The sequence below is a fragment of the Rhinopithecus bieti genome, unplaced genomic scaffold (assembly GCF_001698545.2).
Source record: "Rhinopithecus bieti isolate Rb0 unplaced genomic scaffold, ASM169854v2 scaffold_22039, whole genome shotgun sequence".
Classification (NCBI taxonomy): Eukaryota; Metazoa; Chordata; class Mammalia; order Primates; family Cercopithecidae; genus Rhinopithecus; species Rhinopithecus bieti.
The window spans coordinates 1,338,109-1,353,758 of NW_016810828.1; the positions used below are offsets into that span (position 1 = coordinate 1,338,109).

The 15,650-nt window shown below is 36.1% G+C and overlaps 1 protein-coding gene across 1 annotated transcript in view; it reads right to left on the reverse strand.

Moving 5' to 3' along the window:
• FBXL2 (F-box and leucine rich repeat protein 2) overlaps positions 1-15,650 on the reverse strand; it is a 96,063-nt gene that overhangs the window by 62,784 nt on the left and 17,629 nt on the right. Inside the window, 1 exon segment of the mRNA XM_017892933.1 lies at positions 11,662-11,723. Within this exon segment, the coding sequence (XP_017748422.1) occupies positions 11,662-11,723 (62 nt within the window).

The following is a 15,650-nucleotide window of genomic DNA, read 5'->3' on the forward strand; positions in this document are numbered from 1 at the left end:
AACTCACTGAGCTACATTAAGACAACTAAATGAAATCAGGAAAACAATACATAAAATTAGTTCAACAAAGAGACAGAAACCACAAAAAGAACCAAACAGGCTGGGCACAGGAGAGCATGCCTGTAATCCCAGCACTTTGTGAGGCTGAGGCAAGGGATCATGGGGTCAGGACATTGAGACCATCCTGGCTAACACAGTGAAACCCCGTCTCTACTAAAATACAAAAAATTAGCCCGGTGTGGTGGCGTGCGCCTGTAGTCCTAGCTACTCAGGAGGCTGAGGCCGGAGAATCACTTGAACCTGGGAGGCAGAGGTTGCAGTGAGCCGAAATAGTGGCACCGCACTCCAGACTGGGTGACAGAGCAAGACTCCATCTCAAAAAATAAAAGGACCAAATTCCGTAGCTAAGAATTCCTTCTTAGATAGGAAGGAAACCAGCAAAAGCTACAAGAAGCCAGGTGCAGTGGCATGTGCCTGTGGTTCCAGCTACTGAGGAGGCAATGGCAGGAATATTGCTTGAGCTGAGGAGTTCAAGGCCAGCATGGGTAACACAGTAAAACTGTGCCTCAACAAACAAACAAAAACAACAACAAAAAACTAAAACCAAACAAACCCTACTAAGATCATGTAAAAGGACTCAGGAACCAAAGCCAGGACAATTTGATTTTCAATACAGGTAATTTCAATGGACTGAAAATTATCAAATATGTTTAAATTCATAAATTTATAACTATTTTTTAAAAATCTATGTGGTCACCTTCTGAGGATGAGAAACCAACTAATTTTTATTTTAAATAATTTCTGATTTACAGTAAAGTTGCAAAAGTATGACAAGGAATGTTTGCATATACTTCGCCCAAATTTGCCAAAGCTAAATTATACTGCATTTACATTTTCTCTACATATTTAATATATATTATATATATATATATCTCATTTTCTCTGAAATGTTTGAGAGTACATTGTAGACATGATGCCCGTTTACCCTTACATTTTCAAATATTTCCCCCAAACAAGAATATTCNGAGAAACCAACTAATTTTTATTTTTAAATAATTTCTGATTTACAGTAAAGTTGCAAAAGTATGACAAGGAATGTTTGCATATACTTCGCCCAAATTTGCCAAAGCTAAATTATACTGCATTTACATTTTCTCTACATATTTAATATATATTATATATATATATATCTCATTTTCTCTGAAATGTTTGAGAGTACATTGTAGACATGATGCCCGTTTACCCTTACATTTTCAAATATTTCCCCCAAACAAGAATATTCTTTTATAAATGCAGTATAATTATCAAAATAAGGAAATTAACAGTAATCTATTACTATTGTCTAATCTACAGATATTATTCAAAATCTGCCAACTGTCCCATTAATGGTCCTAATGCAAAAGAAAAAAAAATCTGACCCAGGATCCAATTCAGGATCATATACTGTATTTGGCTGTCATGGCTTCTCTTCAGCACCCATTAATCTGGAACACTTCCTCAGCCTTTGTCTGTTGTAACTTCAATATTTTTAAAAGCAAATAGGCCAATTACTTTGTAGAATGTCCTTGTGTGCATATCTGATGCTTCCTCATGATTAGATTCAGGTTATAAATTTACAAATTTTTGTCAGGAATGCCACAGATAGGATATTGTGCTCTTAGTACATCGCATGAGGAGGTATATGATGTCCATCTGTATTGTTACTGGTGATGCTAACTTCGATCATTTGCTTAAGATGGTGTCTGCCAGACTGCCCTATTATAGTTAGCATTTTTCCTTTGTAATTAACATTTATCTTGTGGAAAGACTATTTGAAACTATGTAAATATTTTGTTTCTCATCATATCTTTATATAAATCTCATTATGTCTAAAACTGGCAAATAAAAGGATAGAATCAAGCATTTTCCTGCCTTTATACAGATAAAATATAACACTGGGTACTCAAATAGAACTGAAGTGCCTCTTTATAAAAGTATTCCAATAAGTGGGAAAAAAAGAATGAGAGTATCACCACTTTGCAGCCCCAATAAATTAATGACGTAGACAATAAGCATCAACACTAGCATCTCAGAAAAGATAAAACCAGACATTGTATGACTTCTGATGAACAAATACAGCACCACAGAAAGTCCTACCAAAGTAGTAGAATCAATCTGATAAAGTCTCTGGATCCAACTGTCAATATTCCAAGAAATATAAAAGATGGAGGAAACTTGAAACTGCACCATGAGGACACAGTAAGCATCCAGACTGTGGGAACTTTTACAGGCCAAATAACCCAAGTTCTTCAACAGACAAATGTATGGAACAGAAAGATAGGGAGAGGGGACCTGTAGATTAACTGAGACTTAACAGATTTACAATTTTTTTAGATGGGCAAGAGTAAGCTATAATGTCTAAGGATGCACATATAGGTGATAAATCTACAAAGAAATGAAATATAGTGATAGCTATAAGTCAAGATAGTGGTTCCTTCAGAAGAGGAAAAAAGCAGTTGTGATTTGAATGGGCGCAGAGGTGCTTCTTTGGTGATTGGCAAAGTTTACTGACTTAGGTGGTGTCTATAAGGATATTTGTTTTGTGTAGTTCTCCGACTATATATTGTATATTACAAAAAAGTTTTTTTTTTTTTTTAAAAAAGTAGGGGTCAAAGAAGCAAAAGCGGTACATGATAAATATTTGAAACTGAATAAGAAAAACACTACAGTTCAAAATCTGTAGAATGCAACAAAAGTAGAGCTTTCAGTTAATTGTCTAAGGCTCAAAAAATAAGCAATTAAACATTCAACTTATGAAGGTAGCTAAAGAAAACAGAATAAAACTCAAAGAAAAAATTTTTACAGAGATATGAATGGAAACTATTAAAATAGAAATGAAGAAACAATGGAAAAGAATAAGGCCAAAAGCTAGTTCTTCCAAAAAACTAATGAAATAGGTAAACTTCTAGTGAGATTAATCAAGAAAGGAAGAAACACTTGAGCATAAACTAACAATACTAAGGAAGAAAGTAACATTACAACAGATACAGCACAGTTTACAAAGAAAATAAAAAGTTACCAAGACAAAATGTAAAACTCAAAGTGGACACACTCCTAGAAAAATAAAATTAGTAAAAGTGACTCAAGAAAAAAAACCTTGAAAATACTATTCATTTCTAAAAATTGAAGTAATAGTTAATTTCCCACAAAGAAAATTCTAGCCTCACATAATTTTATAGTTCTAACAGACTTTCGAGCAACAATTAAACCAAGACAAATAGATGCTTTCAGAGAACAGAAAAACATGTGAATACTGCTCAACTCAATTCTTTGAGGCTTGTATTAATTTAAAAATCAGATAAAGATAGTATAAGAAATAAATTTGTGAGCCCTGGCCACTCAAAAATACAGATGCCTTACCAAATATGTAGGACTGACACACAGAAAATACTAAATACTAGAAATAGACTCATACATGTATTACAGAGGTGATAGGGCATTTCTATGTAGAAACAGAAGGATCATTCAACAAATGAACCTAGAAAAATCGATAATCCATATACAAAAGAAAACAAAAATGTATTCCTATCTTACATATAAACGTATGTACCAGAGTGATTAAAAACTGAAATATCAAAAACAAAATTTTTAAGCTTTCGGAATAAAATAGATGTGACTATCTCTTTGTCTTCAGGGTAAGGAGGAAGTTCCTTAAGAAAGCACAAAAAACGCTAAGCATAAAAGAAAAGACTGATATATTTGACTTCACAAAAGGTATGGAAAACAGTGTGGCGATTCCTCAAGGATCTAGAACTAGAAATACCATTTGACCCAGCCATCCCATTACTGGGGATATACCCAAAGGATTATAAGTCATGCTGCTATAAAGACACATGCACACGTATGTTCACTGCGGCACGATTCACAATAGCAAAGACTTGGAATCAACCCAAATGTCTATCAGTGACAGACTGGATTAAGAAAATGTGGCACATATACACCATGGAATACTATGCAGCCATAAAAAAGGATGAGTTCCTGTCCTTTGTAGGGACATGGATGCAGCTAGAAACCATCATTCTCAGAATATGCAAAACTGGTTATTCTCTCACTCATAGATGGGAACTGAACAATGAGATCACTTGGACACAGGAAGGGCGGCATCACACACCGAGTCCTATTGTAGGGAGGGGGTAGAGGGGAGGGATAGCATTAGGAGATATACCTAATGTAAATGACGAGTTAATGGGTGCAGCACACCAACATGGCACATGTATACATATGTAACAAACCTGCGCGTTGTGCACATGTACCCTAGAACTTAAAGTATAATAATAATTTTTAAAAAAAAGTTTTAAAAAATGCCTTAGAATGTGAAAAGAACAAGTTAGAAGATGGGATAAAGTACTTGTCAGCTAAACATTAATATCAGCACAAAGATTATACTGAGAATATAAAGAACTACAAATCAATAAGCCGATAATCCAATAGGCCAAAAACAAAAATATGAGTTTCACTGAAGAGGAAACACACGTGACTAATAAACATATGAACAGATGCTCAACATTACTAGAATCCAGGGAAATTCAAAACAAAAGCACAATAAGGTACCATTCTTCACTTCTTTGGCAAAAATAGAGATATGTGACAACACTAAGTGTTAGAGATTCAGTTTGGCACTGAATCTCTTATCCACTCTATGTATGAATATAAACTGGTAAGACCTCTTTGGAAAAACAATTTAATATTTCTTTATAAAGTTAAATATCTGTATAGCCTATAACCCTCAGAAATTCTGTCAGAGAAAACTGCATATTTGTGCACCAGGAGACATCTACAAGGATGTCCAAAGCAGCACTGCTCTTAACTGACAAAACACTGGCAACAACCAAAATACTCAGTAAAGGGGGAAAAAAATAAAATGTTGGTACATTCACACAGTAGAATACTACACAGCAGTAAAAATGAATGAGCAACAGCCAACCAGAGCAACAAGAATCACCTTTCCTAACATAATTTTGAGTGAAAAACATGTCTAAGAATATAACATATACTTTTCTACAAAGTTAATAAACAAGCAAAAGTAAACATCATATTGTTTAGTCAAAATATATTTAAGATAAAAAGTTTTAAGAAGCAAGAAATCATAAATACAAAGTTGCTAATAATATTACCTTGATGGTGGGGAACGAGGGGGGGCAGCATTTGTGTACATTCCTTATATTACAAAATGAATAAAAGAGGGCAATGCCTGGATCAATGATAAAATGTATCATTAACCAAGAATTATGAATAATCCAATTCTGCATAACTGAAGTTTTTAAAATGCTGCGGTAATCATCCTGCACATATGCTTCAGTGTGCTTTTGCAAATATATGTTAGCAAATTCCTAGAAATGGAATTTGTGAATACATACATTTAGCATTTAAAAATTTTCTTCCAGTGGCCCTACAGAATGGCTGCTACAGTTTATATTCCCACCTAAAGTATCTCGCATCTCCTTGCCAAAACCTAGTATTATCAAACTTTTGGGTAATATCTTACTGTTATTTTGATTTGTATTTAAATATGGGCCTTGTTGAGCATCTCTTTATACATTTATTAGCCATTTGTATTTCTTTTGTTCGTGGCCTCTTCAAACTGTATTTCTAATAAAATCAATCTACCTCATTCTTAATTTTGAGTTTTTTTCTTTGCATATTGAAGAATAATACCCTTGCTTATAATGTGTATCTAATTATTTCATCCACCACTGTACTATTTATCTTTAGTATGGTATAATTTTACCAGACTTCACTATTCATAGAGTCAAATTCACCAATCTTTTCTGTGTACTGAATTCGCAGTTTTCAAATGAATAGATCTCTAATACAATTTGCCAGGGATAAATAAGGCTCTGGGGCAAAATGTATTTAGCTTCTATCCTTCCTATCAGAAGAGATTTATTGGTGTTTCATGGCATCTCAATATAGACATAAAATCCAAAGTCATCCTCAGAGTTTTCACACACAAGCATAACCCCAACCTAGTCTAATGAAAATTTGCTTCTGCCAATTTGGACCTTGGTGCCAACTCCAAAATAGTACATAACAGTTTAGGGAGATAATGAACATGAGGGCTTTTAAGCTTCTGCATCTGATTTCAACATACACATTTATTCAGTCCCACATTGCCACACACAAGTCAAAAAACAACCAGAGAGCAAGCAAACCAACCTAAAACAACTCCTTGGCAAAGAGGAAAAATCTGCATAGATGCTTAAATTTGAAATTGCAGAATATACCCCCAAAAGAGCATCTTACCTGTTAGGATGCCCTGGAATATATATAAGGCAGCAGGCATCACAGACAGCAGGAAATAGAGGCAGCAGTCCTTAAAAAAGTCCATGGAGTGCTGAAACCAACCAGCAAGCAACAACACCTACTCAATGACACCCGTAGCAGGAATAAGCCCTTTACTGCACTGCTTGCCAAGGACCTATGATAAGCACTGGGCTACATCTTAATGATTGCAACAAAAACCACAATGATTTTCACTCATGGGACTGGCTTACAAATGTGAGAAGAGGAAAATTTGAAAATGTATGTGCTAGTCATTTTATAATTTTCCCAAGCAAATTCAACTACTAAAACTGTCATATTATATGAAATCGTGTCTTTGATTTCATATCACCCAGAATTATCAGGCTCAAATCCCTCATTTGGGGCAATGAAATCTTCCTTTATCAAGTCAATAAATTTTTTTTTTTTTTTGAGACGGAGTCTCGCTCTGTTGCCCAGGCTGGAGTGCAGTGGCCGGATTGCAGCTCACTGCAAGCTCCGCCTCCCAGGTTTACGCCATTCTCCTGCCTCAGCCTCCCGAGTAGCTGGGACTACAGGCACCTGCCACCACGCCTGGCTAGTTTTTTTATATTTTTTTAGTAGAGATGGGGTTTCACTGGGTTAGCCAGGATGGTCTCGATCTCCTGACCTCATGATCCGCCCGTCTCGGCCTCCCAAAGTGCTGGGATTACAGGCTTGAGCCACTGCACCCGGCCAAGCCAATAAATTTTATCATGTATCTACACAAATTTAAAAAGGAAAGAAATTACATCGATAATGGTAATTTAATTTTGTTTGTTTGTTTGTTTGTTTGTTTGTTTGTTTTTGAGATGGAGTCTCGCTCTGTCGCCCAGGCTGGAGTATAGTGGTTGGATCTCAGCTCACTGCAAGCTCCACCTCCCGGGTTCCCGCCATTCTCCTGCCTCAGCCTCCCGAGTAGCTGGGACTACAGGCGCCCGCCACCTCGCCCGGCTAGTTTTTTTGTATTTTTTTTAGTAGAGACGGGGTTTCACCGTGTTAGCCAGGATGGTCTCGATCTCCTGACCTCGTGATCCGCCCGTCTCGGCCTCCCAAAGTGCTGGGATTACAGGCTTGAGGTAATTTAATTTTTTTAATGTGTCTAGTAATTTTCTTTCATTATTATTTATGACTAACTAGAGCTTTGACTCCTCAGGATGTTTTAAGCTGTTTACTGCAGGTGTGCTTTTACTTCATCACTAACATCTGAAAGCAACCATAATAGAAATTAAAACTTAAATCACTATTAAAATTTATAATCTGAGTTTTAGGTCAGTATTCAATTCACAGAAGACTTTTTTTTTTTTTCTCAAAAAGGGAATAGTTCCCTCCAAGAGACTATCTTTTGTTATAATGCAAGGTAACTGCAGTTGTAAATCAGGTGTCACAACACCACACATCTGCTTAAACAATAGTAATTGTCAGTTTAGTATAAGATAGTAGTATGCAGTTTCTATCGAGATTGAATTAGTCCAGTTTAATGAAATGAAGCATTGGGCCTTCACAGAGTTACTTAATAACCAGGTACTTTACTGCAATATTTTTAGCAGTAGCATATATTTAGATCCATATTAAGAGCTGGATTCATCAGTTGTTTGTATTAAAGCTGACTGCATTGTCAAATAGCATTTATTAAATATTCAGGCATCCAAAAATTGATATTAATAACAATAAGAGCTAACATTTATTTAATACTTACATGCCAGGTACTCTAAGAACAACAACCGCACAAGGTAAGAACTATTACTATTCCCATTTTACAGATGGGCAAATTAAGGCCCAGAGAGTTAAGTAACTAAGGTTACACAACTAATAAATGAGAAGAGTTGAAATCTGAACCCAGAAAGTCTGATTCTAACAGTAATATGGACAATAACAATGTGGAAAAATATATGCAAGGATAATCCAACTCACTAATAGATAATGGTTGCAACAAATTAAGTACTTCCATTGTTATAAAAATTATGTAACTGACTCTCCAGGAAGAATAATATTAAAAGCTGTTTGTTGGGCTATGTGAGAGCAAAGGTAGAGAAAAAACTTCAGTAGCTTTAATTCATGAGCAAGAGCTGGATTTAAAAAAGCAAAATTGTAAAACTTGTTCAGTAACAAACTAAAATGGGTAGTAGAGAACGAATCTGTGACTAATATATATTCTTAAAACTATCAATAAAATCAGATGAAAAGTAAACATCGATTTTTCTGAGTGGATTCAAAGTGATAACAGAGAGATGAAAAGCAGCATATTATTTCAGATTATGCTTGCCAATGGTTCCAAAGGGGAAGGGGAAGCTTCGGTCGATGGGATCAGTATTGGAAGCTAGTTGAGAATTAAAGATGGCGGTAACAGAAGCAGTCAAAAGTGGCAGAAGAGAAAATGATCTGGACTGAAAGCAATTAAGCCTGTCACAAAGTCAAAGAATTTACATGTATTGAGGAAGTAAGACTGAAGGTGAATAGGAATTCAACAAGATTAGCAACAACAGACTACACTGTCACAAAGAAGTCTACAATACGAAATAAACACATAAGCCAAGGGTAGACAATGAAGACATAATTTAACTGAGTAGAAAATAATAAAGACTTAAGCGTCATGAGGTGGGGGCTTTGTTATACCCAATGTTGTGGAATTAACTAATGATGCAGATGGATGCTCAGGTAATCTGGTTCAAATCCTTCTTCAAAATTTTTCTTAGAAAGGGTAGCTAGGAAAAGGGAAAGCCACACAGAGAATGGAAAGTCTGAAAGTAAAATGACAGAAATGACTTAAAGGCCAGCAAAAAATTCTTAAATTAAAATACATGGTTTCTAGAGTTAATTTTGAGACTCATGAGTTGGAGAAGATCTGTAGTGGCAATATTTTAAATTCCCCTTACAGACTCTGAAATAAGACTATAAGTGGGAATGTAAGTCTATGAAGAGACATTAACATTTGCTCTCAAGTGGCAATTCTTTCTGAAAAGTGATCTATGTATGAGCTTTATGGCATGATTCAAAAGCTGTAAGTAGTGATGACAACCTCCAGAATTCCTAACAGCTGAGTCCATCACGGATCTTTAAAAGAACTGAAGTTTCCAAGACTGCAGTTTAGAAATCACACTACATAGAAAGTGATATAATTCCTTTTTATTTTTTTGGTATCAACAGACAGAAACTGTTCCATGGCTGAGTAGAGTACAAAAGCCAACCCTACCAGAAGGAAAAAAACCATTCAGTTAGTAGCCTTGAGTCATAGCAGAAGTATGCATGAGAAGGGTGGAGTTTAATCACACCCTAGTGTTTAGTGGCCAACAGAGGCCTGCCTGAAGCTGCTTAGGATTCCCCAGGGTAAGAACACCATATTGAGATTACAGCTTGATGCCCGTTCTAGAGAAATGTTCAGACCCAGACTGGAAGCACTACATAATCCTAGGGGGGCACCATCTACACTGCAGTCTATGTGGATGGCATCTGTGCAGCTGTGTAGTGACAGCCTGCCCACCCTGACACAGTTGTATTGCTTCTAACAACTTACGGTGCTTGAGCAAAGTCTTTTCGGTTTATATGGCAAACATACATTTCTTTCTTGTCACCACTTTCTTAAACTTGTCAAAAATGCCAAAGAACATTCTCTCTTATCCAAACATTTGTTTTATTGGAATAAAATACAATTGATATTTTTCATACAATCCTGTCTCAATTTTTTTATCAACTGAGAAGGAGCTCATGACAACAGTGTCAAACAACACCTGGTGACTAATGAAACACCCTTTGAAGTCCCTGAGATGTGATCACTACCACAAAGAAGCCAAGTCCTTACCCCATTTCTCACTCAAGGAAAAACATCTAATAACCTGATGACAGCAAAGGTGAGTAATCTGTGGCATCTAAAAGTGGTTCTGTGGTGAACTTGGGAAGAGATGAAAATAATTATTCCCAATATTTAAACAAAACTCATATTCATTCCCCAAATGTTAAGGTGAGATTTAGTACAGCCACGGAATGGAGTCATCTGGTCAATCTCTTATTGTATGTCAGCATTTCCCCCAAATTTTCTGTGGAATATTAAAAGGATTCCATTGTCAGTAAGTTTGAAATGGCACAATTACCCAACTTGTATCATCGCCATGCACATTAGCCTATTAAGGCCCTGTGAAGTCCTATAGGTTTTGTTACCCCTATAGGACTAGTTTGTTTCCTACAGTTATTTGATCACAAAACCTGGTTTCTGATGCTGTTGTTTTGTGGAGTATCAGTGAGAAGAGAAACAGAGTTAGGGAAATGACTCTCAAGGATTATCGTGTATACACCTATTAATTCCTTGCAAAGAATTAAAATATAACAACATCTAAAACGAAAATGAGTTTTTTGGTTTTTTTGGTTTTTTTTTGTTTTTTTGAGGCACAGTCTTACTCTGTCACTCAGGCTGGAGTGCAGCGGCACAGTCTAGGCTCACTGCAACCTCCACCTCCTAGCTTCAAACAATTCTCCTGCCTCAGCCTCCCAATTCTTGTGCCTCAGCCTCTCCAGTAGCTGGGATTACAGGCGTGCACCACCACGCCTGGCTAATTGTTTTGTATTTTTAGCAGAGATAGGGTTTCGCCACATTGGCCAGGCTGGTCTTGAATTCCTGACCTCAAGTGATCTACCTACCTCAGCCTCCTAAAGTGCTGGGATTACAGACATGAGCTACCACTCCTGGCCTTAAAATAAGATTTCTTTTGATGATTGCATAATACTAAAGAGAACTGAAGTGCCTCCAGGCCAACAAATGTTGGTTGATAGCTTTACTTGGTAAAAACAACAACCAAAATAACATTTACTGTATATTCAGTGATGCCAGAAATAAAAGACAAAAAGCCTATTTTATACCACTGTCACTTATACTTCTCATATGAATAAAAACATATCAATACTTGGGGTTGACAGTATTTTAAGTGCTAAGAACATATCATAACTGTGCTTATTTTTTGTATTTAAAACTCATTTGTCTGAAAACATCAAAAACTTTATGACTTCAGGAGCTCACAACCTTGCAATAATCTCTCCTCATATTACTGACTTCATCACGATTATCTACTGAAAACCAAAACAATGGCACCTACTGAAGATTATTACAATACTTACCACATTACAAAAAGAATCCAGACCAATGCTATGTACATACTTAGTACATTCTGGATTAGACCAAGTAAAATTTAACAACAAGCTGAACAGCATTCTATAAAACAAAAACAAAAAGTCAGTTAGGCTAATTCTGTCTGTTTTTCTATGCTATGGACTCACAGTGAGAAAGAAGATAGGCTTGGAACTTGATGACTACATCAGATCTAAACTCTTCATCCAGAATTTATCTACACTTACCTTAACAGAAGTTCTTTGGGTAACTTTTTGTTAATAAGGCCTTCATCATTGTTTGAGAAAACCTGGAAAGAAAAAAAAGGAAATTGTGAAAATGTTCTTCAATCGATGTGGAAAAAAGTTATTTGTTTTTATACTAGTAGATCAGAACAGCCCCAACTGTTGTCCTACAAATAGGGTGTTACTAATTTCATGAACCACCATATTCTAATATTGAGTAATATAGAACATTTTATGCCCTACCACTGTTTCGTAAAAATGGCAACACATGGCCATTAGATACTACCTTGTATTGGAGGTTCCAGCCAAAGCAATTAGACAAAAGATAAAAAAGATGTCCAGACTGGAAAGGACGAAGTAAAACAACCTCTATTTATAGATGACATGATCTTGCACATAGAAAATTCTAAAAATGCACAAAAATCAGTTAGAACTAATCAAGGAGTTCAGCAAGTCTGTAGGATACAACATATATACAATATAGTTATACACATATAAACTGTATTTCCACATAGTAGCAATGAACATCCTGAAAATACATTTCAGAAAATAATCCTATTTACAACAGCATCAAAATGAACAAAATACTTACGAGTAAACTTAACAAACGAAGAATAAGACTTCCATATTGAAAACTTACACATTGTTGAGAAAAATTAAAGAAGGCTTAAATAAATCAAAAGACATTCATGTTCATGAACTGAAAGACTTATTAGTGTTATTTTAGCAATGCTTCTGAAACTAATCCACAGATTTAATGCAATCCTTCTCAAAATTACAACTGACTTTTTTACAGAAATTGAAAGGCTGATCAAAAAATTCATATGAAATGCAAGGGACCTAGAATAACTAAAATAATCTTGAAAAAGAAAAACAAAAGTTGAAGGACGCAAACTTCCAGATTTCAAAATTTACTTCAAAGCTACAGCAATTCAAACAATGTGTTCACTGGCATAAGGGTAGACATACAGATCAACGGAACAGAACAGAGAATCTAAAATAAAATTATAAAATTGGCTAAAATAAAGAGAATCAAGAAATAAACTCTTAAATTTATGAGCACTGATTTAAATTGAGAAAGAATAGTCTTCAAGAAATGGTACCAGTACAACTGGATATATACAAGCATAACAATGAATTTGGACCCCCTATCTCACTTCATATAAAAAAATTAATTCAAAATGGCTCAGAGACTTAAATAAATATAAGAGCTAAAATTATAACCCTTAGAAGAAAACATAAGCATAAATCTTGGTGGCCTTGGATTATGCAATGGTTTCTTAGACATGACACTGAAAGCATAAACATCCAAAAAAAATTGATAAACTGGACTTCAACAAAATAAAAGACCTGGCTGGGCGCAGCATGTCACGCCTGTAATCCCAACACTTGGGGAGGCCAAGGCAGGCAGATAGCTTGAGGTTGGGAGTTTGAGACCAGCCTGGCCAACATGGTGAAACCCCATCTCTACTAAAAGTACAAAACTTAGCAGGGCATGGTGGCGCATGCCTGTAGTCGCAGTTACTCAGGAGGCTGAAGTGGGAGAATAGCTTGAACCTGGGAGGTGGAGGCTGCAGTGGGCCAAGATCGCGTCACTGCACTCCAGCCTGGATAACAGAGCAAGACCCTGTCTCAGAAACACAAACAAACAAACAACAGACCTTTGTACTTCAAAGGGCACTATCAAGAAAGTGTAGGAAAAAACCCCACAAGATCGGAGCAAATATCTGCAAATCACAGATCTGACCAGGCACCTGTATGCAAACTAAATAAAGAACTTCTGAAACTCAATAATAAAAGACAACCCAATTTTAAAATGGGCAAAAGATTTGAATAGATATTTCCGCAAAGAAGATATGCAAATGGCCAATACATACATGAAAAGATGTTCAATGTAAGGGTAAGTCAAGGGTAAGTCAAAACACAGTGAGATACATCATACCCATAGGATGGCTAAAATAAAAAAGATAGTAATAAGTAACGGTGAACACATGGAGAAACTGGAAATCTCATACACTGCTGGTGGGAATGTAAAATGGTATAGCCACTTTGGAAAACAATCTGGCAGTTCCTCAAAGGTTAAAAAGAGTTACCATGTGACCCAGCAACTCCACTTGTAAGTCAATACTAAAGAGAAATGAAAATATATGTCCATACAAAAACTTGTACATGAATGTTCACAGCAGCATTATTTTTAATAGCCAAATAGTGGAAACGACTAAAAAATGTCTATCAGCTGATGAAGGGATAAACAAAATGTGGTATTCCAAAACATGGAATACTAGTAAGCAATAAAAAGGAATTAAGTAATGATATGTGTTACAACAGGAATGAGTCTTGAAAACATGCTACTGAAAGCAGATAAAAAAGGGTACATATTGTATGTTTCCATTTAATGTTCCATTAAATGTACAGAAAAGGCAAATCCATGGAGACAGAAAATAGACTAGTAGTTGCCTAGGGCTGGAAAGTGACTGCTAATGTATATGAGGTTTCTTTTGAAGGGATGAAAAAATTCTTGAATTAGACTGTTGTAATAGTCACACAACTTGGTGAATATACTAAATCCCACTGAATTGTACTTTTAAGTGAGCAAAATTTATAGCATATGATGAATATCTCAATTTTTAAAACCTGGATTAAAAAAACAATCCATCGAAACAAACTGCAGAAGTGGAAATAGTGCCATAAATAGTACCCTACATTCATTTTCAAAGTAGTGTCAATGAGGAATCTTTGTGTTGGATATATTAGACTAATATTTAGTAAGTGCCTACCGTGTTGCAAGTTCCAGTAAGCACTATGTTAGATTAAATTGCTAAATTATCTAATATATTTCTAGTTCCTTAAGGTGCAAAGTTACTGACTGGTTGGTTTTTGTTTTTGGAAACAGGGTCTCACTCTATCAGTCGGACTGCAGTGCAGTGGCATAATCACAGCTCAATGTAGCCTCAACCTCCCTCGCTCTAACAGTCCTCCCACCTCAGCTTCCCAAGTAGCTGGGACTACAGGTACATGCCACCACACCCAGCTGATTTTTAAAACGATTTTTTGTAGAGACAGGGTCTCCCTATGTTGTCCGGGCTGGTCTCAAACTCCTGGGCTCAAGTGATCCTTCTGCCTTGGTCTCCAAAAGTGCTGGGATTATAGGTGTGAGCCGCTGTGCCTGGCCTTTCTTCTTTTGTAATGTAAGCATTTACATTTATAAAGTTCCCTCTAATTACTGCTTTCATTGCATCCCATATGATATATTTTCATTTCTATTCATCTCAAAGTATTTTAAAATAGCCATTATTTCTTTCACCTATTAATAATGTGTTAATTTGGGGTCAGGCACAGTGGCTCATGCCTGTAACTCAAGCACTTTGGGAAGCCAAGGCAGGAGGATCACTTAAGGCCAGGAGTTCAAGGCTAGCCTGGGCAACATAGTGAGACCCAACTCTACAAAAAAATTTAAAAATCAGCAAGGCATGGTGGCATGCCCTATAATCCCTATAATCCAGGAGGCTAAGGCAGGAGGATAGCTTGAGCCCAGGAGATTGAGCCTGCAGTAAGCTATGATTGCGCTACTGCACTCTAGGCTAGGCAACAGAGCGAGACTCCGTCTCAAAAAAAAAAAGTGTTTTTACGTAATTGTGAATTTTCCAGGTTTCCTTCTATTATTGATTTCTAGCTTCATTCCATTGTTATCAAAGAAGATACTTTGTATTATTTCAATCTTTTGACATTTATTGGAACTTTTTTTTTTTGTCAAATGTTTTACGGAGTGTAGACATCTGGAGTACTGTAAAACATGCATTATCCGTAGATTCAAAAAGAAGCCGCATTGTCCTCACTGTCAAATGTGTCAGGCTTGACATATATGATGGAGATTAATGAAGTATCATGAGAGTAATATGGTTCCTGAAAAGCTTCTACAATTTGGAGTAGGGTCTTAATCATGTGAAAAGCAAAGCTGTTCACATTTAGTGAATTTGCATTTCATTGGGGGG